This window comes from Eutrigla gurnardus, assembly GCF_963514095.1.
Source record: "Eutrigla gurnardus genome assembly, chromosome: 15".
Classification (NCBI taxonomy): Eukaryota; Metazoa; Chordata; class Actinopteri; order Perciformes; family Triglidae; genus Eutrigla; species Eutrigla gurnardus.
This window is the reverse complement of record NC_139938.1, coordinates 11528531-11555549: the sequence shown is the minus strand read 5'-3', so window position 1 is coordinate 11555549 and position 27019 is coordinate 11528531. Positions and strand designations below refer to the sequence as shown.

At 43.4% G+C, this 27019-nt stretch overlaps 1 protein-coding gene and 2 long non-coding RNA genes across 5 annotated transcripts in view; 2 read left to right on the top strand and 1 right to left on the bottom strand.

Annotated features, from left to right (window-relative positions):
• The first annotated feature begins 80 nt into the window (after positions 1-80).
• Positions 81-26893, top strand: LOC311026150. The gene is made up of 2 exons (XR_014598451.1): positions 81-189; positions 26658-26893. It is a non-coding gene; the product is annotated as an uncharacterized lncRNA (long non-coding RNA).
• The window catches only part of LOC311026132 (deoxynucleoside triphosphate triphosphohydrolase SAMHD1-like), a 62851-nt gene continuing 36111 nt past the window's right edge, over positions 280-27019 (bottom strand). Inside the window, exons 2-15 of one of the 3 annotated variants that reach the window (XM_084029485.1) lie at positions 17459-17555; positions 16574-16734; positions 15488-15603; positions 15038-15108; positions 13215-13370; positions 4409-4509; positions 4213-4321; positions 3246-3337; positions 3034-3149; positions 2182-2324; positions 1829-1921; positions 1624-1728; positions 1390-1527; positions 281-1233 (exon numbers count right to left, since the gene is read on the bottom strand). In XM_084029485.1, the coding sequence (XP_083885611.1) occupies positions 1219-1233; positions 1390-1527; positions 1624-1728; positions 1829-1921; positions 2182-2324; positions 3034-3149; positions 3246-3337; positions 4213-4321; positions 4409-4509; positions 13215-13370; positions 15038-15108; positions 15488-15603; positions 16574-16734; positions 17459-17545 (1503 nt within the window). In that variant the 5' untranslated portion in view covers positions 17546-17555 and the 3' untranslated portion in view covers positions 281-1218. Of the gene's footprint in view, positions 1234-1389; positions 1528-1623; positions 1729-1828; positions 1922-2181; positions 2325-3033; positions 3150-3245; positions 3338-4212; positions 4322-4408; positions 4510-13214; positions 13371-15037; positions 15109-15487; positions 15604-16573; positions 16735-17458; positions 17677-27019 lie in introns of those variants that run through there. The other 2 variants (XM_084029486.1, XM_084029487.1) reach the window with 2 other exon arrangements.
• On the top strand, positions 6986-9816 carry LOC311026151. Its single transcript, XR_014598452.1, has 3 exons — positions 6986-7895; positions 8167-8352; positions 9559-9816. It is a non-coding gene; the product is annotated as an uncharacterized lncRNA (long non-coding RNA).

Here is a 27019-nt window from a genome sequence, read left to right as displayed (position 1 = left end):
TGTTCAACAAGTGTACTTACATCAGGACACAACTGGAGAGAAAAGAGTTTTATTTTAAACAGTTTCCAGCCCCTTTTCAACAGGATTCACAGGTCTCCAACAACTCACTGCATTTCTTTGCTTTCTTCTCTTCATCAAAAATATTGTTCTTCGGAACACAATCAGCAAAATAACACAACCAGCTATCAGGCAAGATCAAATCATATTTAAAATGCACAGATCTATAAGTTGAAAGGAAAATAAAATAGTGGGAAAGTTGAGCGATTTACTGTAAAAACAATAAATAAAATGCCACACAACAAGTAAAGACATTAAAATAGGAATGAAAACAACAACAAAATCGAAAGTCAAACAATTAGACATTCCAGGTAATATTTGCAGAGCAATGAAAATAATAAAGCAAAATTTGAATGTCCAACTAATTTTTTTTTTCCTTTACAGCTCATAAAGGAGTGAGAAGAAGAATAACTTATTTACTCTCACCCCTTCTCCATAACCCTTCTTCCATATTTAATAATTGGTTAATTAATAATAATTATTATCATTATTATTACTGTCAGTGCCATTGCTTATAATAACAATAATAACAATGATAATTTGTCAATAATAAATCAGTGTATTATCAATTACATACTGTATTAGACACATTTACCCATAGACTATCCTAGACATTTTAGACATGCATACAGACATATATACATACAACTGATATACACATACAAGTCATATGTATGAAGTAACCAAAATAAATAAATAAATAAATAAATAATAAGTAAGTCACTTATATCATTGATTAATAATCCACTTACTGTTTTGTTTTCAATGTCATTGTTGAATATATTGTCAATGAGTGTAGCACAATGAGAAGTAATTCTACTGGGTCTGGTGATTTTTGGAAATAGAGTCATACTGTACATTGTGTTGACAAAGTCTTCTGTAAGGTTGTGTTGGTTAGGATTTAGTAGGTCAATAATGAAATCTCCACATAAAAAAACTGATTTGCTACTTGTTTATATATTACTTTCCCGTCCTCATTTGCTGAGCTCAACACTGACCTCGTGGAAAAATATAATCTTCTCCGTCTCGTCTGCCGAATGTGACAGAGATCGATCGCTTCCTCTTACTTAAAAAGCTGAACTTTGACTTTCTTCTTGTTGGTTCCACGATCACGCTCCCCTTCCCCACCCTCGTGGTCGGCCCAGCTGGCTTTCAGAGGAGTCAGCTCAGCCCGTACTGTGTGTGAATAAAGAAAAAAAGCATGAAGAGCAAATGAGACTCAACGCTCAGTTCACCTTCCATTGCTGTCTTAGAGTGCTAGTTAATGCTTATTTAATGCTTCCCACCACCGTCTCCTGTGACTCCGGGGGGATCCCTGCACATAAATATTACCGTGGGCTTGGAGAAGCTCTTGTCTATGCACCACTTCTCAAAGTGTTTCTTGGCTGCCTCCAGACTCCCCTCGTCCGTCTTCTTGCAGTAGACTCTGATCAGCTGCTCAGCAAACTGCTCCGGCAGAAATTCAGACACCTGGCGACAAAGAAGGCAGCTTATCTTTTTACAGACGGAGACAAAAACGAAGAAAAGACGGATAAAGATTTGGTTTCCGTGAACTGCAGCTCTGACCAGGTCCTTGCTGATCTTGACGGCTTTGGTTGGGTCAGCCTTGGAATAGAAATGCATGTTGTTGATAGGGTTTTTCTCCTTCATCCCATAGTCCATAGAGATGATCTAAAAGCAAATGCATTAGCTTAATATAAAAATGCATAATTAATCATAAATAAATCAATAAAAGCACAGTGCTGTTTACAAGAATGAATTAAACACTCACACTGACTACAAAGTCCTGTCGCTGCAGACCGACGTCCGGGTAGCCGCTTGGTCTGGATCGAGCCAGTTCGTCCTCGAAGATGGGACTCATCTCCTTGTAGATGAGGAAGATGGAGAAGTGATGAAGCTCATTTCATTACATGAGATTACCTTACTTTTTTTTATCATGGTGGTATCATATCATAAAGCTTTTGTACAAAAATCCAAATCAGGATATCCAGTAGTTTTTTGCAGACACAAACAAGTATAATTTATTGAAAATGAATTGTCAATCATTTGGAGAATCATCATCGACTGGAATAATTGTTAGCCGACGATGTACACTTTAAAAAGTAGATTAAGACAAACACAAACCCGTTTGATGCTGCCTTTCTTTTTCTCTGGCTTGGTTTGGCCCAGATACTTGTAGAGGCGTCGACGGACGACGTTGAGCAGAATGGCCCTGGACTCGGCCAGCTCATCGGAGGAGGAGTTGAGTATCTTTTCGAAAACGTGATCTACAAGGACAAACTTAGCTTAGTTCAAGCAAAGACACCGCAGTCACCTAATAAGTCACTGAATTCATCTTAATTTACCATGTGGTTTTCAGCATAAAAACATAGACATGTTAAAATCCCCTCACTACATTTAATACAAACAAATGTCATATGAAGAGGTAAACAAACTAAATAGTGCAATAAAAGTGCAAAAATATATACTCCATCATCCAAATTTAATTAACTGGGTTTAAAGCAGGGATTTAAAGTTTTTGCATTTAATTACTTTTATGTTTGTATAGAGTTGCACATCAAAAAATAACATGATGAAACGGACCATAATTTAATTAACATCACACTGTATTAAAGAAGTCTTGAAACTAGAGATTGAGACCATAAAAAATGTTTACTGAGATAATACATCAAAAGCTATGTGGGACCATTTTCTCATAGACTTCTATACAACCAGAGAGGAGTCGCCCCCTGGTGGCCAGCAGAGAGAAGTAGGACCATTTTCTCATAGACTTCTATACAACCAGAGAGGAGTCGCCCCCTGGTGGCCAGCATAGAGTAGTAGGACCATTTTCTCATAGACTTCTATACAACCAGAGAGGAGTTGCCCCCTGGTGGCCAGCAGAGAGAATGACAGTTTAAGGCACTTCAGCTTTGGCTTTACTCTTCAGAACCGTATTGCCCACCTCTTCCCTGTGTCTGAAGGGTTTCTACAGACCTGTCAGCTTGGTGTAGGCCACCATGTCATCGATGGATGTGGACAAAGTGAACATCTGCCCCTTCGAACCTTTGATCTTGATGTGCCCGTCTGCTTTTAAGAAGGCCTCTGTGATCCTGGTTAAAACCAAACATGTCATTTTCAAACCATTCTGCTGCGTATCGTACGAGGGACGGCGAATCGTGATGTAAAGACAACGACCGGCTACTCACATGGTCTCGATGATGTTGCCCACTGGGTGCTGGTAGGCTCTTCTGTGGAGGCTGTTCCTGGTGTAGAACATGTCGTACAGGTTGTGCACCTCCTGTTAGAACAAGTTTACGGCATTTTGATTTTACAGCTCATTAGAAGGTGGACCTGGGCTCCGATAGTAGCCAACCTGATAATAAACTAAACCATGAATGGAACGTTGTGTCCGTAACTTATTCCACAACTGTTGGCTCATTTAGAAATTTCACTGGTTCCTCTTAGAAGAGCCCCCTGAATTGATAACGGTGGAATTATGAAATATAAGTTCCCTTAAATAATTGAATACATGTTGCATTATGCAATAAAAGTACACGTAAATAACTAAATGCTGCATTAGCACATATAAGTCTCCTGAAATAAATAAAGGTGGAATTATGAAATAAAAGTACCCTGAAATAAACAACTGTTCATTTATATTTATTTATATATTTATCGTCTATCCGATTTAGATAACCGGCCTTTGCAACAACTTGAAGTAAAGAAGTAACCCTTTCAGGTGTTCAGGTTTCTTTCTTACCAAAATGTATTTAATTTTGATGGTTATTAGATAACGATAACTTGGGTGTGTTTTTGGACCAAAAAAACTGGAGCTCTTCTCAAACAATCCTGTTTCCTGGTTCAGATCACATCCACGTCTGGGCTGTATGTCGCTGTTGAGAAACCTTGTTTACCAATTATTACCAAATATTTTTCTGGTGAATCATAACCAACACCACATGGGAGGGAACTAAGCAGTCAGACAACTAGAAGAGACTCTTCCAGATTTTGAGAAAGAGGCGGTTTAGATCATCGGCCAACAAGGAAAGAAACTCCGCTGGTACGAGAACTAATTAGTATATATAATAAGTATTCTTATTTTGGTTCACCGTTTCATTTGACTTGTTGCATATAGACAAGTTGCTTTTTCAACAAGCATATGTGACAACATACCTTGTCTCGAGTGCAGATGTGCTTTTGGCCGTCCACCTCACACACCCGGGCGAACATCAGGAAGCGGTGGTAGTCGAAGTTATTCTGGATGCCGAGGTGGTAGCAGTCCCTGAGACGAGCAGAGGCAAGCGTGATCGGCAAACTAACACGGATCAATACGAACAATATCCAACGTCACCAGATCACGAAGCCCCACCTGGCAAAGTAGTCACACTTGTCCACGTCAATGCCGTTTATTTTGTTGGCAACAATCTCGTAGAGGAAGGACTTGCCTTCTGGACGGCCTTTGTACAGCCACTGTGGAGAGGAACACCAAACCACAGTAAGCTTGGCCATGATGTTTAATGCATATGAAGACACACACACACACACACACACACACACACACACACACACACACACACACACACACACACACACACACACACACACACACACACACACACACACACACACACACACACACACACCACTGTGAGCTGCTGCGAAGTTTTCATGCAACGGCAACTCAACAATGCAGCATTGCCGGTGTTCAGCCGACGATCGACCACCATTCATTGTGTTGATTTCCTGTTGAATATTATCACCAGAAACAAGCTAACTAAGCTAAGTTCATCTGGAGTATTCTGTTGAATTAACTGAAAATTAAAACCAGAAAAGGGAACTTGAATTTAACCTTATTTTTCTCTTTCTTTTGCTGTAATATCTCATTTGAAACTTGAACGGGTGAGGTTGAACTTATTTAAATTGACTGTTTATTTAATCTGCTTTGCATTCACGTATGACTGTTTGGTGTTATCAGGGCTCCTGTGTGTTTTGGGTTTGTAGGTTTTAGAAGTAACTTTTAAAACTGAATCAGCCCGCTACACAGGTTTGGGAAGAAAGCAACGTGATGCGATGTCATCAAACCTGCATGTGACACCAGATCCACCAAACTCACTAATTAAAGCGGCACTTACCTGGTTAAGCCTGGTTAGAACTAACGCCAACTTCCACTTGCGGCTAAACCCATTCCATTAACGCATTTCAGCGCCTTGTTGAGGCTAATTCAAGCCAGGTTAACGTTGTCGTGTGTTACGCACGTTCACGGGATATGAAGCCAGACCAGAACCGTGAATGTCGAATCATCGAGAAAATGGCAGAAAAGACCAGAGCAAAAATTATTGAACTGTATGAGGAGTACAAACCCATCATAACCAAAAAAGGGAATACTGTAGTGATAAATAAAAATCACGAGGCTGCTTGGGCAAGAATTGCCGAGCGATTAAATACGGAAGTACCGTTAAGAATAATGTAACAGGGTAAAGCTGTATCGGCTAGTAATCTTTGTATTGGTGTGACACTGTGGTGGATTTTGCTGTGAGTGTGTCTGCAGTGATTGCATGGTGACGGGCTAACTGGAAACAGGTGTGCTGGATAGGTCGGCAACCAGCTTAATTACCCACACACACTCTCTCCTTCAGTCTCCCTCTGATCTTCCCTGTGACAGGTACCTGTGTGGATGTGGTCTGAGGTCTTAAGAAATTGTAAGTGAATGTATCTGGTGTTGAGTCTCCCTCTGATCTTCCCTGTGACAGGTGGCGTGTGGCGTAGGCTGGAGTCACTTTGGACGCTGGGTCAGGTTGGAACCTCAAGGGCTGAACAGAAGCGCTTTACAGCCACGAAGTGGAGTGCAGCAGCCTGCAGCAGTCGTAAGCAGCACAGCACATAGCGCCAGCAATGATGATACAGCCTTGACACCGAACCAGTACACCAACTGACCAGCAGATCCAGCCAGCCTGCCAGCCTGTGTGAGTGAAGCCCGGCCACTCACCAGGCCACACGGAGCCACGCTCTCAGCCACCTCCTTCAGACTCTTTTAATTACTTTCCCCATAGACTTGATTAGTTTTTATATATTTCTATAAATAAAAAGGACTCCTTTAAACCGTACCTTTTTGTCTTGTGTTGCCTTGTCCACTTTCACTGGTTGGTCAAACAAAGAACACTTTACAACTGGCGTTGTCGGCAGGATTGACCAAAAAAGAAACCAGTGGGTTTGGGCAAGGCCAACATGACAGATCAAAGTGAGCCTCAACCTGGTCCTAGTCGAGAAAACCAAGCTCCTAGTGCAATGTCCAGACCGGTTGGTATGGTTCCTATGTTTAATCTGATGACATCTAAATTTAAAGGAAGAGATTCAGACATTGGTTTAGGAGAGTGGAAGAGTAATCTGAAAACTACCTTCGCTTTACAAGGAGTCCCAAACGATTTTAGAGCTGAATTAACGCTATGTTGTCTGGAGGGAAAAGCTAAGAGAGAGATTTTAATTTTACCTCCAGAGAAGCGCAACACAGCTGAGCTGATTTTTGGGGAATTAGATAAGTTGTATGGGGATAGAGCCACTGCCTCAGTCCTGCGCTCTCAGTTTTTTAATGCCCGCCAAGAGCCACATGAGGACATTAGTTCTTTTGCATTGAGACTGCAGGAAGACTTTCTTAGGCTCAAGAAAAAAGACTCAAGGGGCATCAGAGATGACGATGTGTTGCTCCGAGATCATTTGATTGAGGGGCTGAGAGACTCTGCGACGAGGGGGGAATTCAGAGCCAAGATTCTATTGGATGATAGTCTGACGTTTCAGACCATCAAGGCAGAGCTCTCCTTAAAGGAACAAGCATATGGGGAAACATTTGAACAAGCACACTGCCTTGCCATGAGGGGACACAACCAAGTTAATTTTCCTCATGTAAAGGATTTGGAACAAATCAAGACACAATTAAGGGATGAAATGAACACACAAATGTCAAATAAATTTAATGAACTGTCCCAGTCTTTAATTCAAGAGATCCGGTCAGAGCTGCACCAGAGGGCACCACGGGGTGCAGAGTGGAGCCAGCCTGCCCCTCGAAGTGGACCACCGAGGAGGAACCAACCCCGGTTAGGTTCAGCAAACCGGTATGATGGCCAGGGTAATCCCATTTGCAACCTTTGTTCTCAACCTGGACATATAGCACGCTCATGCACAAACAGACAAAGGTCAGCATCGTTAAACTAGAATACACCACTGTGGCGGCCCAGACAGTGGGGTGTTCAGAAGTGAATGGGCCTCTACATGAAGACACACACAAATTAATTGGAGATGTCCCTAAAGTTAACCTGTTGCTTGGTGATGTCCCTGTTAATTGCATCCTTGATACAGGGTCAAATGTGTCGTTGATGAAGAACAGTTTTTTCTTGGAACATTTTGCAGAAAAAGGTGAACGGCTTAAGGAGGCTGACAGCTGGCTGACCTTAGAAGCTGCTAATGGACTGGACATTCCTTATTTAGGTTATGTGTTGTTACCTGTTAAAGTTGGAGAAGTCGAAGTTCTTGAGGGTGGGTTTCTGGTTGTTAAAGATCACTGCCTAACTGATACAGAAGGGGTGGTGGGCATGAACATTATTAGAAGTTGTTGGAGAAACATGGACAACAAGCCCTTGCACTGTCTTTCTGGCAGTCGGTGCCAACAACAGGCGTGGGCTATGGCCTTTAAAATCTGTTCCACACAGGCACAGTTTGTGGCTCCAGATGGCTCCATTGGGCACGTGCGCACCATCAATCGCCGTCCTGTGAGAGTTCCAGCTCAGAGTGAGGTGCTGCTGTGGGGCCGGACCAAGGCGGGACCAGGTGGAAAAGACTACCAGTGCCTCGTGGAACCTGAGGAGGTGGGTGGACTTTTTGTAGCTCGATCCCTGTCAACAGTTCAAAGGGGGAGAGTTCTAATTAAAATCAAAAATCCAAATGACTCCCCAATGTATCTTTATAGACATCAGAAACTAGCTAAGACGTGTGAGGTTGATCCAGCCGATATCACACCAGAGCATAGTGTGAGTATGGTCCGGGTCAGCACCAATGCTGTTAAAGTAAGCCTGGAGAAAAGTAAACATACTGAAAAGAGTTCATTGCCTGATGTAGCTGACCTTGGTTTATCTGCAGAGGAGAGAGAAAAAATGCAGACCCTGCTGCACAAACATCGAGCAGTTTTTGCCACACATGATGAAGATTATGGCAGGACAAGCACCGTCCAGCATGTGATTCCCACTGGTGATGCTCCGCCTGTGAGGGAACGCTACAGGCAGATTCCACCAAAAATGTATCAGGAAGTGAAAACCCTGCTTCAAGGTATGTTGGATTCTAAAATCATTACACCCAGCGCTAGTCCTTGGGCTGCCCCCATCGTATTAGTGCGCAAAAAAGATGGAACACCACGATTCTGTGTGGATTATCGGAAGCTCAATGCAGCAACCCACAAAGATGCTTACCCACTCCCTCGAATTGAGGAGTCATTGGCCAGCTTGAACAAAGCAAAGTATTTTTCCACATTAGACCTGGCGAGTGGATATTGGCAGGTTGAGGTTGCCCCCGCCGACAGGGAAAAGACTGCCTTTGTTACTCCCATGGGGCTATATGAATTTACCCGAATGCCTTTTGGGTTGTCAAATGCGCCTGCCACATTCCAAAGGTTAATGCACACCTGTTTAGGAGACCACAACCTACAGTCTTTGTTGATTTACCTTGATGATGTCATAATATATTCTCCTGACTTTGATTCACACCTAAAACATTTGGATGTCATTTTGGACAAACTGAAAAAACATGGCTTAAAATTAAAGTCTGACAAGTGCCACCTGTTGAAAAAAGAAGTGCAGTACTTGGGACATCGTGTGTCAGCAGAGGGGATCTCCCCAGACCCCGAGAAGGTGAAGTGTGTTCAAGAATGGCCGACCCCCAAGACAGTGAAACAACTACAGTCTTTTTTGGGACTGGCCGGCTATTATCGCAGGTTTGTGAAAGACTTTGCTAAAATAGCCAAACCATTAAACGAACTCTTAAGAGGAATCAGTCCAAAACACTCAAGAGCCTCAGGTCATCAACTAATTGCTAACTGGGACTCAACTTGTCAGGATGCTTTTGACACACTAAAGAAGACCCTAACCTCTGCACCAATACTGGCTTATGCTGATTTTGACCTTCCTTTTGTTGTGTATACAGACGCCAGCAGCCGAGGCCTGGGAGCTGTACTGAGTCAGGTGCAGGATGGAAAAGAGAGGGTAATTGCATTTGCCAGCCGGGCCTTAAGCCCCACAGAGAAAAACGACAAAAATTACAGCTCCTTTAAGCTGGAATTTTTGGCTTTGACCTGGGCAGTAACCCAGAAATTTGCAGAATACTTGCACTGTGCTCCATTTGTTATATATACGGACAATAATCCTCTGGTGCACTTAAACTCGGCTAAACTTGGGAGCTTGGAGCAGAGATGGGCAGCGCGCCTGGCGAGCTTTCAGTTTGAAATAAAATATAAACCAGGACGTACTAATCAAAGTGCAGATGCTCTGTCTCGTTTTCCCCCAGAAGCCCCCACATCAGACTCTGAGGAGAGAAAAGAGGGGCTGGAGATACCAGCTTTCACCCATATTGGAGCCAGGACTGTGAAAGCACTGTGCATCGGTGCAGGAAAGAACATTACAAAGCCGAGCCTTCAAAGTGCTACACCGGGGATACCCTTGTTTCCGGAAAGGACACCTGACCAGTGGAGGAGTCTTCAAAATGCGGACCCCACTTTGGTCAGAGTAATCAAGTATGTACAAAGGGGCTCTCTGCCCAATAAAGGAGAGCGACAACGAGAGACCAAGCCAGTCCAGCAGATCCTGCGTCACTGGCCCCGGCTTTCCCTGGTGGATGGAGTGCTGTGTCGGACACGACAGGACCCAAAGGAAGTTGACCCCATAACCCAACATGTGGTTCCTGAAGGGGAGCGACATTATATCTGGCAGTTGTATCATGAGCAGGCTGGACACTGGGGCCCTGAAAAGACTGTCTCTCTGATTCAGAGGAGGTTTTTTTGGCCACAATTGGCCAAGGAGGTAACAGATCGGTGTGCACGATGCCAGCAGTGTGTTTTGCGTAAGGCTCCTAACTCTAGGCCTGCGCCTCTGACCCCTATTTTGACCTCTGCTCCCTTGGAATTATTGTCTGTAGATTTTGTCCATAGGTCACCCAGAAGACGCATACCACAATGTGCTGGTTATGGTAGATCACTTCACCAAGTACGCCTGGGCAGTAGCGACCAGAGACCAAACAGCAACAACAACAGCTAAGGTACTGTGGAATAAAGTAATCCAGCCTTTTGGTGCACCTAAACGTCTGTTGTCTGACCAAGGCCCTAATTTTGAATCGCATCTCATGAAAGAACTCTGTAACTTGCATAAAGTGGCCAAAAGCCACACTACGCCTTACCACCCAGCAGGAAATGGCGCTTGTGAACGCTTTAATAGGACCCTCCTAGGACTGCTGGGGACCCTGGGGGAGGACAAGAGGAACTGGCATGAACATCTCCCGGAAGTGTTACAGGTATACAACAACACAGTGCACAGCTCTACTGGCTATCCCCCACACTACTTAATGTTTTGGAGGCAGGGATTTCTCCCACAGGACCGCCTCCTAGGACTCTCAGAGAATGTGGGCTGCTCATCAGCAGAGGATTGGGTCAAATGTCACCAACGGAGGCTGCAGCTCGCATTTGAAAGGGCCGTACAACACAGAGACTCTGAGATGGCCAGACAAAAGACCTACTACGACCAGAAGGCGGATGGCTCACCACTGACCACAGGCCAACAGGTACTTTTACAGGACATGAGAGCCAAGGGCCGGGGTAAACTGGCCAATAAGTGGGAGCAACAACCGTACATGGTGATTAAGCAGCCAGACCCCGAACTTCCAGTATATGTCATCAGACAAGTGGGGAGAAATGTTGAAAAAGTTGTGCATCGTAACCTCTTGAGACCCCTGTCAGCACCACTACAGCCTGGGATGCAAGGCCCCGGTCAGGTGTCAGATGGCCCGAATCATCGAGTGATCCAGCCCATAAGCCCCCAGCCACAGACCTCAAACAGGGGTCCCGTCGGGCCCCCATGGGTTGGGTTCTGGGTTCCTACAGATGCTGAGGCAAGACCAGCGTCCACGACTCCAGAGCCCAGACGATCCACCAGAGCGACCAGAGGCATGCCCCCACAGCGCTACCAGGACCGTTAGAGCCAGTGTGCCGTGGCACAGTGGTCATTGGGACAATGACCGTTTCAGCAGGGAGGGGTGTAACAGGGTAACAGGATTTTGCTGTGAGTGTGTCTGCAGTGATTGCATGGTGACGGGCTAACTGGAAACAGGTGTGCTGGATAGGTCGGCAACCAGCTTAATTACCCACACACACTCTCTCCTTCAGTCTCCCTCTGATCTTCCCTGTGACAGGTACCTGTGTGGATGTGGTCTGAGGTCTTAAGAAATTGTAAGTGAATGTATCTGGTGTTGAGTCTCCCTCTGATCTTCCCTGTGACAGGTGGCGTAGGCTGGAGTCACTTTGGACGCTGGGTCAGGTTGGAACCTCAAGGGCTGAACAGAAGCGCTTTACAGCCACGAAGTGGAGTGCAGCAGCCTGCAGCAGTCGTAAGCAGCACAGCACATAGCGCCAGCAATGATGATACAGCCTTGACACCGAACCAGTACACCAACTGACCAGCCGATCCAGCCAGCCTGCCAGCCTGTGTGAGTGAAGCCCGGCCACTCACCAGGCCACACGGAGCCACGCTCTCAGCCACCTCCTTCAGACTCTTTTAATTACTTTCCCCATAGACTTGATTAGTTTTTATATATTTCTATAAATAAAAAGGACTCCTTTAAACCGTACCTTTTTGTCTTGTGTTGCCTTGTCCACTTTCACTGGTTGGTCAAACAAAGAACACTTTACAATAACATGTTCTAATATAATACTGACAAAAATTTCACAAACATGAGGATAGTGTAGAGGTAACGCGCCGGCTTCCCACACGGCAGGCGACTGTTCAATTCCTGACTATGGAAGTTTGAGAAATGTCTTTCTTTAGCCGGAACTCACTCACTCTCCCCCTCTCTCTCTCTATCTCTCTCTCTCCTTTTTTAGATAGGCCTAGTAAATGCATCTACATTGACCAACACATTTATCTCAACAATTCAATGAACTTATTAATGAACTCACCTGAAAGGAATTTATGTGGCTGACAATTGCATGCAGCAATGCCTTTGTCATTGGGATATACATGCTATTAATAATAACATCTTCATGCCTATCATGTTTTTGCAAGTTATATTTGGGTTCTGTGGAAATTGTATGACATATTTATCATAGTTAAGGTAAAATGTTGGTCTAATTCTCTGATCTAAAGACAATTATACAAGCAAAAAAAAACAACAAAAAAAACACAAGACATCCTTGCCGGGATGCGAACCCAGGTTGCCCGCATCTGGGGGCAGGTGCATCACCACTCACCCAACTGGGGAATGAACAACATGTGAAATACATATGTATTTAGATAATAATATGGCCAGTCGGTGTTCAGGAAATAAACTATTTATTCATATTTTTTTTAATTGCAAGCATGTATTCTTAGACGCTTGATGAAAATATAGTCTGTTTGTACTTCATATATGTAATTTTGGTCATTTTTGGTCTTTCACGTGACGAAATCACGAGGACTAGGCTTGGCGGAACCTTCTGCTGGTACAGTTGTTTCCGACAGACGGCCTTCTCTGAAACCCCCGCTAAAGTAAGCCTGATGGTTAGCCTGCCCCGGAGCAGGCTAGTTTGGTCGGATAAATTCCCATGGTTACTTAGCGGAGAGTGCCTCAAGTCACGTTGAATGAACGCAACTCTCGCTAAAGGTAGCGAGGCTTATCAAAATTAGCCCGGCTTTGCGCTTAGCGAGTTTGATGGAATACCCCTCTGGGGTTATTAACCAAAATACTCACACCCATAAATATTATGATCCCAAACATAACGCCGCCCTTTCAGATGCTTTTATAATCTGTTTTTCAGAGCTCTGAAACAGACTAGGAGAAAATTGTAATCACTATTTTTTTCTTCTAATTTTTCATGTGTTTTTTAAATGACCGGTCAACGGTTTTCCAGGTTTTTCCCAGGACGCTTCATCCCACAGGCAGACCTGGTGGCTCACCATGTCGTGAGCTTCATCGTTGTCCAGTGGGCCGCCGATCTGCTCCTTGATGAAGTCCAGGTCCTCAGACAGCACCAGGCCGTGCTGCTTCATCACTGGCTTCAGGTCGTTGCTTTCCACCAGGTGGTCAAACATCTTGAGGGAGGCCGTCTCATGCTGCAACACCAACAGACTCGTACTTAAACCCCGGGTTGGAAAAGAAAGCTCGATGACTCATAAATGAAGCTTATCTGTCTAGAAGGCGTAATGACCAAACGAGCCCTCGGCTGCCAGGCTTGCAAGTCAAATTACATCAATTACGACTGCAAAAAGAAACTAAATGATTTACTGCTTTGACCATCTGGTGGAGCAGGAAACAAACAGTCATGGTGGATAAAAACACGGGGAGTGACCAGGGGCCTGTACTATGAAGCGAGTTCAACATACCCAGGGTATCTTTCAGAGATCCAGCTTAAGTAACCCTAATAAAGGCAATCGGAGATAAGCGGTCACACGAAGCTGGTTATCAACTCGTTAACTCAACCCAGGGTTTACCTGTCCAGCTATGAGCGCGTGCACATGAAAGAGGCGGCGTTTGCTGCATTTGACCAATCACATACACGGATCAGTCTACGACAGCGGAGCGGCGTATTTCACGTACGAGGAGCGAACCATAATCTTACAGAAATACGAAGAAGTTAAACATATAATGCAGGCAAAAGGCAACAGTTTCATCTGCCAAATGCAGGAAGGACAGCTGGCAAAACCTCGCCGACTGTGTGAATGCGGAAGTCGTATTAATAGTAGTATAATATGACTACCCCATCATAAGGGCACTACTAGATCTGACTGATTAAATGCTAACCTTAACTTCACTGATAGCTTAGTGGTAGAGTTAACGCCCCATGAACCAAAGCTCCTTGCAGCGGCCCGGTTCGAATCCACCCTTCTGCCCTCTTTTAAATCATGACGTCGCTCTCTCTCGTCCCTTTAACTCTTACGATGTCCTTCCGCAATAAAAGGCCAAACATATAACTTTAAAATAATGAATGTGTTGCTTGGATGTATTCTTATAACGTGGTTTATGACAACATCAGCCTCATTCTTTCATTCTTTTGACTTGGGAGCAAATCAAATAAATATAAAAACATTTCAATCACAATTCAAAGTGGTAAGTAGGCTGTACGCTGACAAAGAAAAATCTTTCCCTCCGATGAGAATCTGTATCTCTCATATAAAAAATCATCAGACACAGACAAAAGGGTTTTGCCGGTCTCTGTACACTATAGTTTTCCTATGAGACCCTCTCACGATCCACCAAGCTTCTTTTTTTTTATATATACGCGCACCAAGACAGCTGATTGGTCAGTCGGCGGTGTGTTTCTCCATGTTGATCTCTTATCAGGAACATAACCTGCTCCGGAGCAGGTTAGCGCCACAGCGTAAGTTACCATGGCGATCTACCCTGGTAAGAAGTGAACCAGCGTCGTAGGACGGAAAACCCAGAGTTAACGCTTAAGTTACCTCGCTAAGCACAAATCCTGCTTCATAGTACAGGCCCCTGGACTCATATGTCGCTGTTGTGAAACCTTGTTTACCAATTATTGCCAAATAGTTTTCTGGTGAATCATAACCAACAACACATGGGAGGGAACTAAGCAGTCAGACAACTAGAAGAGACTCTTCCAGATTTTGAGAAAGAGGCGGTTTAGATCATCGGCCAACAAGGAAAGAAACTAATCCTTACGTAATCCTTAAGTATTTTTATTTTGGCTTAAAGTTTCGTTTGACACTTACTGCGTATCGAAACTAAAGGACTAAATGAAATCACATTTGTTTCTTACCTTCCATTTAAGTCCTGGACGTGCTTTGGGGATGAACGACTTGTCAAACATATGGGAGAACGGCCCGTGTCCTGGCACGTGAACAAATATAAAAAATGGTTGATTTGACACGGCAAGAACGACGAAAAGAACAGAACCATGATATGATTTTACAGAAAAAGCTTACTGTTAGATAAAAGCAGGATACCTAAGTCATCTCCATGTAACTTATGAGTAAACATTTTTGTTGCATGTACAGACTTCATTTTGACAATACTTTCATTTCCATGTTACCAGAAGAACATCTCAGTCAAAGTAATGAAACCATCTTGCGACCCCCTCGGTGTCTCCCGAAACCCCTGGTCCAGAACCCTAGAACCCGAGAACCCTACCACCCTAGAACCCTAGAACCTGAACCCTAGAGCCCCAGAACCTGAGAACCTGAGAACCTGAACCCTGCGTGGGACTCACCCAGGTCGTGGCAAAGTCCAGCGATCTGCACACACAGGATGTCTCTGTCGGAGATGAGGAGCTCCGGCTGCCTCTGGTTCAGGGCTTGTACCAATCGCCCGGCCAAGTGACCCACCCTGCACCCGAACACCACAAAACACCACAGATGCATCAAATATATACAAACAAACGTTTTGTACACTGTTCAATTTGAAAAGTTGCCCTTACCAAAACTGGTCGCACTTAAAAAAGGTAAGTAAAGTCCTTAAGTTTAGTATCGACTTGTAGAGTTTACTTAATGTTTTTAAGTTGTCCAACTTAAAATAGCAAGTACACTGATCTTTCTAAGTATTTGCAACTTAAGTAAGCCAAGTTAGCCTGACTTCACTGAACAGTTGTCTTTAGAACGATTAGTTCACAGGGATATTTGTATTTGATCAATTCTGAGTGCTGTGAACCATGGCCCCACCGTGGAAACAATTACAACTTTACTATAAAAGCATTTAGAAATTGTGAAACAAACATTTGGATTTATACACAAAGAGGCTGTTTGTCTTGTACTTTTGTCACTGCATCAGTGCACATGTAAGTTTTGTACACGTGAAAAGAGAAGGCAGATACTTTGTACAAACATTGTAGCCTGAAACACGAAGAAGAAGAACGCCACCCTTATTTATAAAGTCCTGGGTGTTTCCTGTAACACCCAGATCCGTGATCATTGTGATGCCACAAATAAATGTGTTCCAGTGCCAACTTTGTGTCTTCAAAGGGCTTCAAGGGTTTGTGTAGTTTAGAAAATAAAAGTTTGATTGAGTGAAAAGCATGTCTTGTGAAAATAGAGCAGCCTTTGACAATTCAAGATGATTGCAAACAGCCTCTTTGTGTATAATTCCAAATGTTTGTGTCACAATTTCTAAATGGTTTTATTGTGAAGTCGGATTTGTTTCCACGATGGGCCATGGTTCAAGAAACGCAGACTTGCTTACTGAGATGAAAGGTTGTATCATTGCATCACTTTTATTACACGTTAGGTATGAGTCTTTATTGCAACCTGCAGACTTTGCTTTTACTTTCTCTCTGCGTTGGACAGGAGACGAGAGGACGTACCCGATGCTGTGTTCAAAGCGGTTGTGCGACGCCCCGGGGAAGACGAAGTAGGTCCCTCCGAGCTGCTTGATGCGCCGGAGTCTCTGGAACTGAGGGGTGTCGATGATGCAGATGAGAAGGGGGTGCAGCTCCATGTGGCCGTGGATGGGATCGTTAAACACCTGGAGGACGGGCAGTGGCGGCGCCAGAGTATTTTTTCTGGTTCAACTATGGTGGGGCTCAAATCAATACCAGAATTTCAATGTGAATATATATGTTAATATATATATATAACAACACGCCGCCAGCCGGAATCCTGTACGCACTGTCCGTACTTTTTTTGAAGGTGAAAAAAAGAATTGATGGTGCTGAACCGGGGCCGGATTGGAAGATTCAGCGGGCTAGATATTTAAATTATGCAAATCAGCGGGTGACACCAAACAACGTCTGCCCAAGCAAGTCAGAGCTTTGCTTTCTCTCACACAGTGACCTGGAGAGACGCAGCCGCATTTGGAGAGGACGATCGCGCGTATGTGCGCAATTGCGCATAGCGTGTGTTGGCCCCTCTCCACTACACGATATAGACTTGTTTATCTTCACACGCACTTGTGCTTTATCCTACAAGCTCCTCTCCTTCATACTGTTGAGTCTTTTTCATTCATTCAGCCTTGAAAGTAGCGACGCACCAATCGGACTCTTTCAGTCCCGATACCGAGACCCAGAGTTTGGCTAAGAGCCGAAACTGATCCACTGCCAGTGTTAACTCATTTACAATAAAAGAGATACAATGAATGAATGAGCTGTGTGAGTGTGAGTCATTCTAACATTGTAAAAACAACAACATGAATGTACGTATTTGTTATCTATTTAAAACATCAACACCAGATCCAGCTTTTTGACTCTTACCTTTTGTGCGGACACTCTCCTCTCCTGCGTCTTGCAGCTGCTGTTCGGGGTCTCATCTTCCTCCGACGGTCGTTTGCGCTTGTCCATGTTGTTGTTGTTGTCGGGCGGTGACGTGGAGTGAAGAGCGGTGACGGGTTCTGGCCGGCGGTGCTTCCAACGTCGCCTTCAACAGCTGATCGGGCCGCTCCGCAGAAAAAGACACCGGCCGGCGAAAAATACCCGGGGTTTTGTTTCTACGCCGGCCGTGTCAAGCTAAGCGAAACACGGATGATGCTTCCGGTGACTGTTTTTCAAAATAAAAGTCGACGAGCGAAGTCCCTCCGCTCCTGCTAGCTAGTTCCCCATTAGGGCTACTGATGAGTCCATCCATCCATTTTCTACCGCTTATGTGGCACCCCTGAGAGGGAATGGCCACATTAATATTATTTTGTATAACGTGTTAGGGGACACTTTCATTAATATATGTATTTATTTTCATTCATTTTATTTAAATATAGAGAACCATATGAAAAGGGTCATTTTATTTTGAAAAGCAGTGGGACGGAACATTTGTGGTTGTTCCAGGTGTTCGGGGGGTACGGTAAAGGAGCCCCACCTTCCGCTGCTACCTCAGACAGTTCTGGAGGAAAACAGAGACGCATGGTGTCTTCATTACTCTGCTCTTTGTTTTGTTCATGGCGACGAGGATGGGATAAACTTTCCAATGAAGTTTATCATGCCCATGACCCTAAGCACACCTTTCTTGTCAGTTGGTCGTGGCATGTCTAGAATGGCTTTTATCTTCTTTTCATCAGGCTCAATGTACGGTGGCCCTGAAGGGCAAACGACAACCGCAAATAGAAAAACACAACAACATTAACAAAATCACAACAACATTAACAAAAACACAATTACATTAACAAAATCACAACAACATTAACAAAATCACAACAACATTAAGAAAAACACAATCACATTAACAAAAACACAATCACAAAAACAAAATCACAACAACATTAACAAATACACAATCACATTAACAAAAACACAATCACAAAAACAAAATCACAACAACATTAACAAAAACACAATCACATTAACAAAAACACAATCACAAAAACAAAATCACAACGACATTAACAAAAACACAATCACATTAACAAAAACACAATCACAAAAACAAAATCACAACAACATTAACAAAAACACAATCACATTAACAAAAACACAATCACAAAAACAAAATCACAACGACATTAACAAAAACACAATCACATTAACAAAAAACACAACGACATTAACAAAAACACAATCACATTAACAAAAAACACAACGACATTAACAAAAACACAATCACATTAACAAAAAACACAACGACATTAACAAAAACACAATCACATTAACTTCTACCGGAAAAGGAAGGTACCTTCAACGACATGGACCAATGCTGATTGGACCAAAGAATGTCCGTCTTTTTAACAGGTGGGAAGGGCTGCTTTACGCCACACCAGGTAGTTTACGGCTCGAACGGCTTTCATTTAGCATCAGATGAAGAGTTGAGATGTATTGCCCTCACTGTGGCAGAAAGGTGCCTGAAAACCTTGTCGAAAGGCCTAACTTTTGTGGGTATTGTGGCAAGGGGCTTCAAGAAATGCTTGGCGATGAACTCACCGACACACCTACGCCTTCAGGTAAGTTAAACTAATGAAACGTTAATTGTGGCCAATGAAGTAGTGAATGGGCTCTTCAGACCCGGTGATCCGCAGGCAGGCTACATGGCTGCATAAAATGAAGAATAGTGTTGAAAACGATATATTCTGGCACGTCATTGGTGTATAGCCGGTAACATTGAATATCATGGAGTATACTGGCTTTACTTGGAGGAAGGGGGGACATTTATCTCTGTTTGATGACTTGAGACGTAGAAAGGCCAGGTTTGCTAGTTATCAAAGAAAAAAAAACGAGACAAAAGGGAGCCGAGCAACAGAGAGCTAGGGAGGGGCGTGAATAGCATTGCAGTTTCTTGTCGTTGAAGGTACCTTCCTTTTCCGGTAGAAGTTAATGTGATTGTGTTTTTGTTAATGTCGTTGTGTTTTTTGTTAATGTGATTGTGTTTTTGTTAATGTCGTTGTGATTTTGTTTTTGTGATTGTGTTTTTGTTAATGTGATTGTGTTTTTGTTAATGTTGTTGTGATTTTGTTTTTGTGATTGTGTTTTTGTTAATGTGATTGTGTTTTTGTTAATGTCGTTGTGATTTTGTTTTTGTGATTGTGTTTTTGTTAATGTGATTGTGTTTTTGTTAATGTCGTTGTGATTTTGTTTTTGTGATTGTGTTTTTGTTAATGTGATTGTGTTTTTGTTAATGTTGTTGTGATTTTGTTAATGTTGTTGTGATTTTGTTAATGTGATTGTGTTTTTGTTAATGTAATTGTGTTTTTGTTAATGTTGTTGTGATTTTGTTAATGTTGTTGTGTTTTTCTATTTGCGGTTGTCGTTTGCCCTTCAGGGCCACCGTATCAATGCCCTGTGCAGATAGTTTGTCGCCCAAAAATGTGATTTCCTGCACACCAAACTGGCACTTGGCACGGTTTAGCTTCAGCCCATTCTCACGGACTCTCTGGAGCACTTTGATCAGTCTCTCATTATGTTCTTGAAGGGTGGACCCCCAGACGACCACATCATCGACATAACAACGAACCCCTTTTAGGCCCTCCAACATGGTGTCCATGGCACGGTGAAAAATCTCAGATGCTGAGATTATGCCAAATGGCATTCTGAGAAACCTGTACCGTCCATAAGGTGTGTTAAACGTGCAGTATCTTGAGCTTTCTTCATCCAACTTGATCTGCCAAAATCCCTGCGCTGCATCAAGTTTTGAGAAGTATTTGGCTCCTGCCATTTCACTTGCAATCTCCTCACGCTTTGGTATCTGGTAGTGCTCACGTTTTATGTTCTTGTTCAAATCTCCAGGATCCATGCATATCCTCAGCTCTTTGTTTTTGTTCTTTTTATCCACGCACACCATCGAGTTTACCCACTCTGTAGGTTCCTCCACTTTAGTGATGACGTGCAGCTGGGACATCCTGTCCAGTTCCTTTTTGAGCCGCTCTCGAAGTGGAGCTGGAACTCTTCGTGGTGCGTGAATCACTGGGTTTGCACCTTCTTTTAGTTGAATTCTATATGTGTAGGCCTATGGCAGACATCCCATTCCTTTGAAGACATCATCAAAATGGTGAACTAGAGAGTCCACTGTGCCTGAGCATGCACTTATTGCTACTGTTGGATTTTCATGATACACTGTGGATAGTGATTTCTACCAGTAAAATACTGAATTAGACAAACATGTGATGTATTTACTGATACTGTTTATTGAATATAACTGTGTAGAAGAAATGTGATGATTAGAGAAACTGAAATAGCTTAAAGAGAACATATTTCACTGAGGTTGTGGAATAGTTTAATGTAAATGACTAAGAACCAGCTGAATTGCATAGTGAAAACTTGTGTAGTGTTTGCATAGCTTTTATTTTGTGTAAAATAAATCAGACTCAGACACGTTCTGGAGGAAAACAGAGACGCATGGTGTCTTCATTACTCTGCTCTTCACCTGCTTTTACAGGTAACATATTTGTCACCACGGTCCTCATGGACCCGTAACACTTATCCTGTATTCAGGGTCACAGGGGGGCTGGAGCCGATCCCAGCTGTCATTGGGTGAAGGCAGGGTACACCCTCGACAGAACGCCAGTCTATTGCAGGGCCAACATGTACAACCATTCACACTCACATTCACACCTATGGGCAATTCAGAGTCATCAATTAACCTATCCCCATCCTGCATGTCTTTGGACTGTGGGAGGAAGCCGGAGAACCCGAAGAGAACCCACGCTTACACGGGGAGAACATGCAAACTCCACACAGAAGGAACCATTTAATAAATGGTAAGGGCCGCTGGAAAATTACTTTCATCTCCAGACCACAGTCCACATCTAGACTCTAGCTAAATGGACTGGAGGCTAGTATCTCTCCTCCTACCTCTGCTACTCTTGAGTAGCAGCAGCAGCTGTGCTGAGCATGGAGGTTTAGTTCTTGCCACAAAGTTTTACATTTTTACTAGTGCTGGGCCTTTAACACCATTAACAGCGTTAACGGACATCAACAGCGTTGTTAATTAACGGCGTTAACGGCGCCGTTAATGTCCGTTAATACCGGCGTTAACGGCGCCGTTAATACGGCCCAGCACTAACTTCAACAAACCTTCGAGAGAAGCACGAGTTTCCTCTTGTTTTCCTTTTTTTCTCCTCTTGCTCGCGCCTGACTCGTAGGTTGTTTTTTCGAAGACATCACGGCTTCACCTGCAGCTGCTTGACAGCGTATGTGCATCAGATCGATTGCTGTCAATCATTGCAGTGACGGCGCGTGTGGTGTCAGGTTACGAAAAAAAGGGTCTCTTCTCCTGCCTCGCGCTGACAGCTGATCTAGTAGCGCGCCCACGGCTGTGCATATGCGCATCCTTTGTGCAAAACGGGGCCCCTATTGGATCGCGGGGCCCTACGCACTGTGCGTGTTCTGCGTGTAGGCAGGGGCGGCCCTGAGTGCTACCCACTACACCACCGTGCAGCCCCTACTGATGAGTCATTGTTTATTTTCCCATTACTTTATCTATACTCTATTCTTTTTGTTAGTATATTATTATTTTATATAATTTAACGTGCCTTGATGTTTCTAAATTCATTAACCACAATTAAAACATTCAGGTCACATATTTTTGTTAAATATATATTAAATATATATTAATATATCCATCCATCCATCCATTGTCTACCGCTTATCCTGTATTCAGGGTCGCGGGGGGGCTGGAGCCGATCCCAGCTGTCATTGGGCGAAGGCAGGGTTCACCCTGGACAGAACGCCAGTCTATCACAGGGCAAACATGTAGAGACAAACAACCATTCACACTCACATTCACACCTATGGGCAATTCAGAGTCATCAATTAACCTATCCCCATCCTGCATGTCTTTGGACTGTGGGAGGAAGCTGGAGAACCCGGAGAGAACCCACGCTTACACGGGGAGAACATGCAAACTCCACACAGAAGGAACCCGGGCCGACCCGGGAATCGAACCCGGGACCCTTTTGCTGTGAGGTGAGAGTGCTACCCACTACACCACCGTGCAGCCCTATATTAATATATATTTTATGTTATTTAAATATTGTTTGAATTGTATTCCGAATATGTAAGTTACAATGCAGCAATGAAGATCTGGGGGAAATAAACAATAATTTATCTATGTATATATTTTAGGTGACGTCATGAATTAATACAAATGTTAGCCTATGTTAAGTTTGGAAAATTCTGAAAGCAGCCAGTAGGCTACAATAAATATCTAGTGTGAGTGTGAGTGTAAAAAACACGACCTCTATAGTGATCCGAATAAAACAAATGATGAGGAAAAACAAGTCATCTTCAAAGCACCTATTTAAACGATCGCCTTCCAAAATTGCATATTTCATCTTAAATACCAAGAAAACTCTGACTAGACTAGACTTTTACTTTAAACAGTCGTTTACTTGCTTCGCAGCTGTTAGGTAACTTGACGCAGGTCGTTCCCCATTGGCTGGCACGTGGAGAGCGGAGCCACACATATTGAGCAACGAGTCAAGGATTTTAAACGCGAGTGGACGCGCCGCTTCCCAGTATTGCACGCTTGGTGGGCTGCCACTAGAGGATGATTGACAGGCGCTCTCCTTCATACAATCACACGCACACTTCATGGCTGCACCTGATTGGACGATCGCTTTCACTGCTGTCCTGTCTGCTCCAGAGTTCACGCAGACCAACATGGCGGCTCGTTTGGAAACTTTCTCTTATTTTACGAAAATAGTTCACCTAAAGGTGTTTCTGAAAACATTTTAAGCGAGAAATAAGCTATGCAGTTGCTGAATCTGTCTTTATTTTAGATCGACAACATTCAGTTCAGAAGATTTTCGCGAGCGTTTGCGAGGCGGCGAGTCGAGCCCGGCGCCTCTGATTAGCATAAAGTAGATTCGACTTCAACTTTATGCAAATGAGGAGCGGCCAACTCGCGCGCCGTCTCTCGACATTCGCCGCGACGCTACCGAAATGCATTTCACAGCTTTTCACATAGACAATAGGAAAATTCGACTTGATGTAGCCGCCTGCAGCGCGCTACCTAACGTGATGTATTGTGGGTTGAAAGCGATGCACGATGGCTAGAATTGTGTCCAACTTAAGGTACGTTGTCCACAGGCAGCGGTGTTTCCCCGCGTCCCATTCTAGTTCTGGTCCGGGTCCTGTTCATACCGACTTCTTATTAACGAACTAAGAGGAGTAAATGTGACGTTATACGGACTCATTGATTGGACAGATTCTTGCATCAACAGGAGGGGGGGTTAAAGGTGACTGACAGGTGTCAGAAGTAAAGACGTTCTATTCTCAAGTTGATGTACACATACTTGTGTATCTGAAAAAAGTATGGTTAAGTACTTTCTACAACCTTACTATTGCCCCGATACATGAGCACTTTCTTTTTTTAACTGACTACACCAAATGGCCACAAGATGTCACTGTTGCTCAATTCTTCACAGTTCAGTTTGCTTTCACAGCAAGTGATCCAAAAAACCGAGCTCTGCGGATCGACTAAGTTCCGGTTTGTCTTCTCTATGTTGACCCACATTGTCATTGGTGGTTGCATTGTGTTTACAGATACAAGCCATGTATTTGTTTTAAGATTAAACTCAAGTTTATCTCTAGAAGTTATGTTGCGTCTTTAGCGCCGCCGCTAGCCATTTTGGTGCCCTAAGCAGAATTCCTTTATAATGCCCCACCCCTACCCGAAAAACAGCAATTTTAAGGCACGCAGGTGGCGGAGTGGTTATAGCCCATGCCTTGAACATACGTTAGCATACCCCTGCGATCTCGTCCGAAGGTCTTTTGCTGCATGTTATCTCTCCTGTTTTTCATATATGTCCACTACTTATAAAATGCGTCTATGCCTGAAAAAATCTTTAAAAAAAATAATGCACTTTTGGGGATCGTGTTCTGCTTGTGCGTGGCTCGTGCCGGAACCGGAGTTTGGGCTGCAGCTGGTCTGAGCGACGAGGTCCCGGTGTCCCGCCGTTCTGGTGTTGGACGCGGAATCCGGTGCAGCTGTTGAGCAAAGATGATGAAGACAGTGATGATGATGATGATGATGAAGAACGGCTTGTGCAGGCACTGGGGTCTCGCCACCATTATGTCTACTGCTGTGTTTTGTGATATACCGATAGCCCTATCTTGACCAATGTTGACTAACACTCAAAATGCTTCCGAGGGGGTATTTGGCTGGATGTCTTGGTGGAAATGACCTAGGGTGCATTTTACTCCGAACCATCACTTTAAAGAGTTTTTCAGGCATAGACGCCTTTTATTGGTGCCATCAATGGAACGGCACCTGTCTACCTTCAGACACTGGTCAAACCTCATGCCCCGAAGCGAGCACTTCGCTCCTCTACTTCAGCTGGCCGGCTGGTACCACCATCGCTGAAATCAAACAAATGTCGCTCAGCAAAGTCCAGACTCTTCTCTGTTCTGACGCCTCAGTGGTGGAACGAACTCCCGACCAATGTCAGGACAGCAGAGTCATTGGCCATCTTTCGAAAAGGCTCAAGACTCACCTGTTCAGACTTCACCTCGACTCTACATAGCATGACCCACTAACAACCCCCCTCCCAAAAAAAAAAACCTTACCTATAGCACTCTGATCTTAGCACTGTTGCTCTTGAAGTACTACTTTACTCAGATGAGGACCTAACACTTGTTCTATTTTTAGCTCTTACTTTATCGGCAATGATACGTTGTGGTTTCTTTGTTTCCTTCTTTTGACAAATGTACTTATTGTAAGTCGCTTTGGACAAAAGCGTCTGCTAAATGACCTAAATGTAAATGTAAATATTAGAAGTGGACAGATGTGGAAAAACAGGAGAGAGAGGGAGATGTGACATGCAGCAAAAGACCTCGGGACGGGATTCAAACCGGGGTCAGCGGCGTATGTAAGTACATGGCATACGCTCTAACCACTCCTCCACCTGGCGCCCCAAGACTGCTACTTTTCGGGGGAGGGGCGGCATCATAAAGGAATTCTGCTTAGGGCACCAAAATGGCTAGCAGCGGTACTGACCGAGCTGCTTATAACACCAACAAAATGGGGAGAAGTGGACGACGCGCTTTTTGTAGTCCATTGTTATAGTTTCTCCAGCGCAGACGCACGTCAATCACCGGATCATCAGCTGTCAATCATCAGCAACATTATAATGACGTAGATAGTGAAAGTCCGGTCGGATTCTCTGAGCACCGCGGTCAACTTTTCCTAAATCCTTTTCAGTTCTCCTATCGCCTTTCCTTAACCCCAAAGAAGAAATAGGAGTTAGGACCTTATTTTTTGGCTATTCGTCTGCACCCGGGGACTCATGAGTGTAAAGCGCCCTCTTGTGTTGTTTCAGTGTTACTGCAGGAGACTGAGATAAATAAAACAAGCTGATTCATTTACATTAGTGGATGCTTAGAAATGATATTTGTCCCTTCATTTCCTGCTCATATAGCTGCCAAGAAGCTCACCGATATCATGTTTTTCTTTTCCCCTATTCATCTGTAGTGTCTTCAAAATGTATTTCATTTTACAGTGTATATCTTTGTATGTATATCTTTCATGTATATATTTAAGATATTTTTTTTCTTAGACTATCAGCCAGAAATCTTCACTTTAGCAGCTCTTTCATCCACCAAACTTACCTGAGGGGTTTGTTCATATATCCATCACTGACTGATTTATACATTACTCTTTAATGATCCAATGCAATTACATCTTAAAAATAAGATACGTATATATCGCTTCACTTTCTGGATTGGTGTATTTGTCCTATTTGTTCATCCAGTGTAAAGCGGTTCTGATACATTTACTGATGTTTTGTGTTTATTTGTTGGGATTGTAAAAGCATCCTAACATTTCAGGGAAGTCTCTGATTTAACTGAGTGCAGCTGCCCTCTGGTGTTCAACAAGTGTACTTACATCAGGACACAACTGGAGAGAAAAGAGTTTTATTTTAAACAGTTTCCAGCCCCTTTTCAACAGGATTCACAGGTCTCCAACAACTCTTCTCTTCATCAAAAATATTGTTCTTCGGAACACAATCAGCAAAATAACACAACCAGCAATCAGGCAAGATCAAATCATATTTAAAATGCACAGATCTTATTATTATTGATTATTGATTATTATTATATGATTATTATTATTATTATTATTATTAGATCTATAAGTTGAAAGGAAAATAAAATAGTGGGAAAGTTGAGCGACTTACTGTTAAAACAATAAATAAAACGCCACACAACACACATCTGAAAAATATAAACGTGCAAAGTAAACACAACCACTTCAAAGTACTATATTAAAAGTCCCCCCCCCCCTTAAAACAAATGAGATGTATATAAATATAAATATACTGCTCACATGTTCAAAGCAATACATTCTACTGACCATGATTTACTGCTCAGGGTGTAAAAACATGATCGCCGGTTACT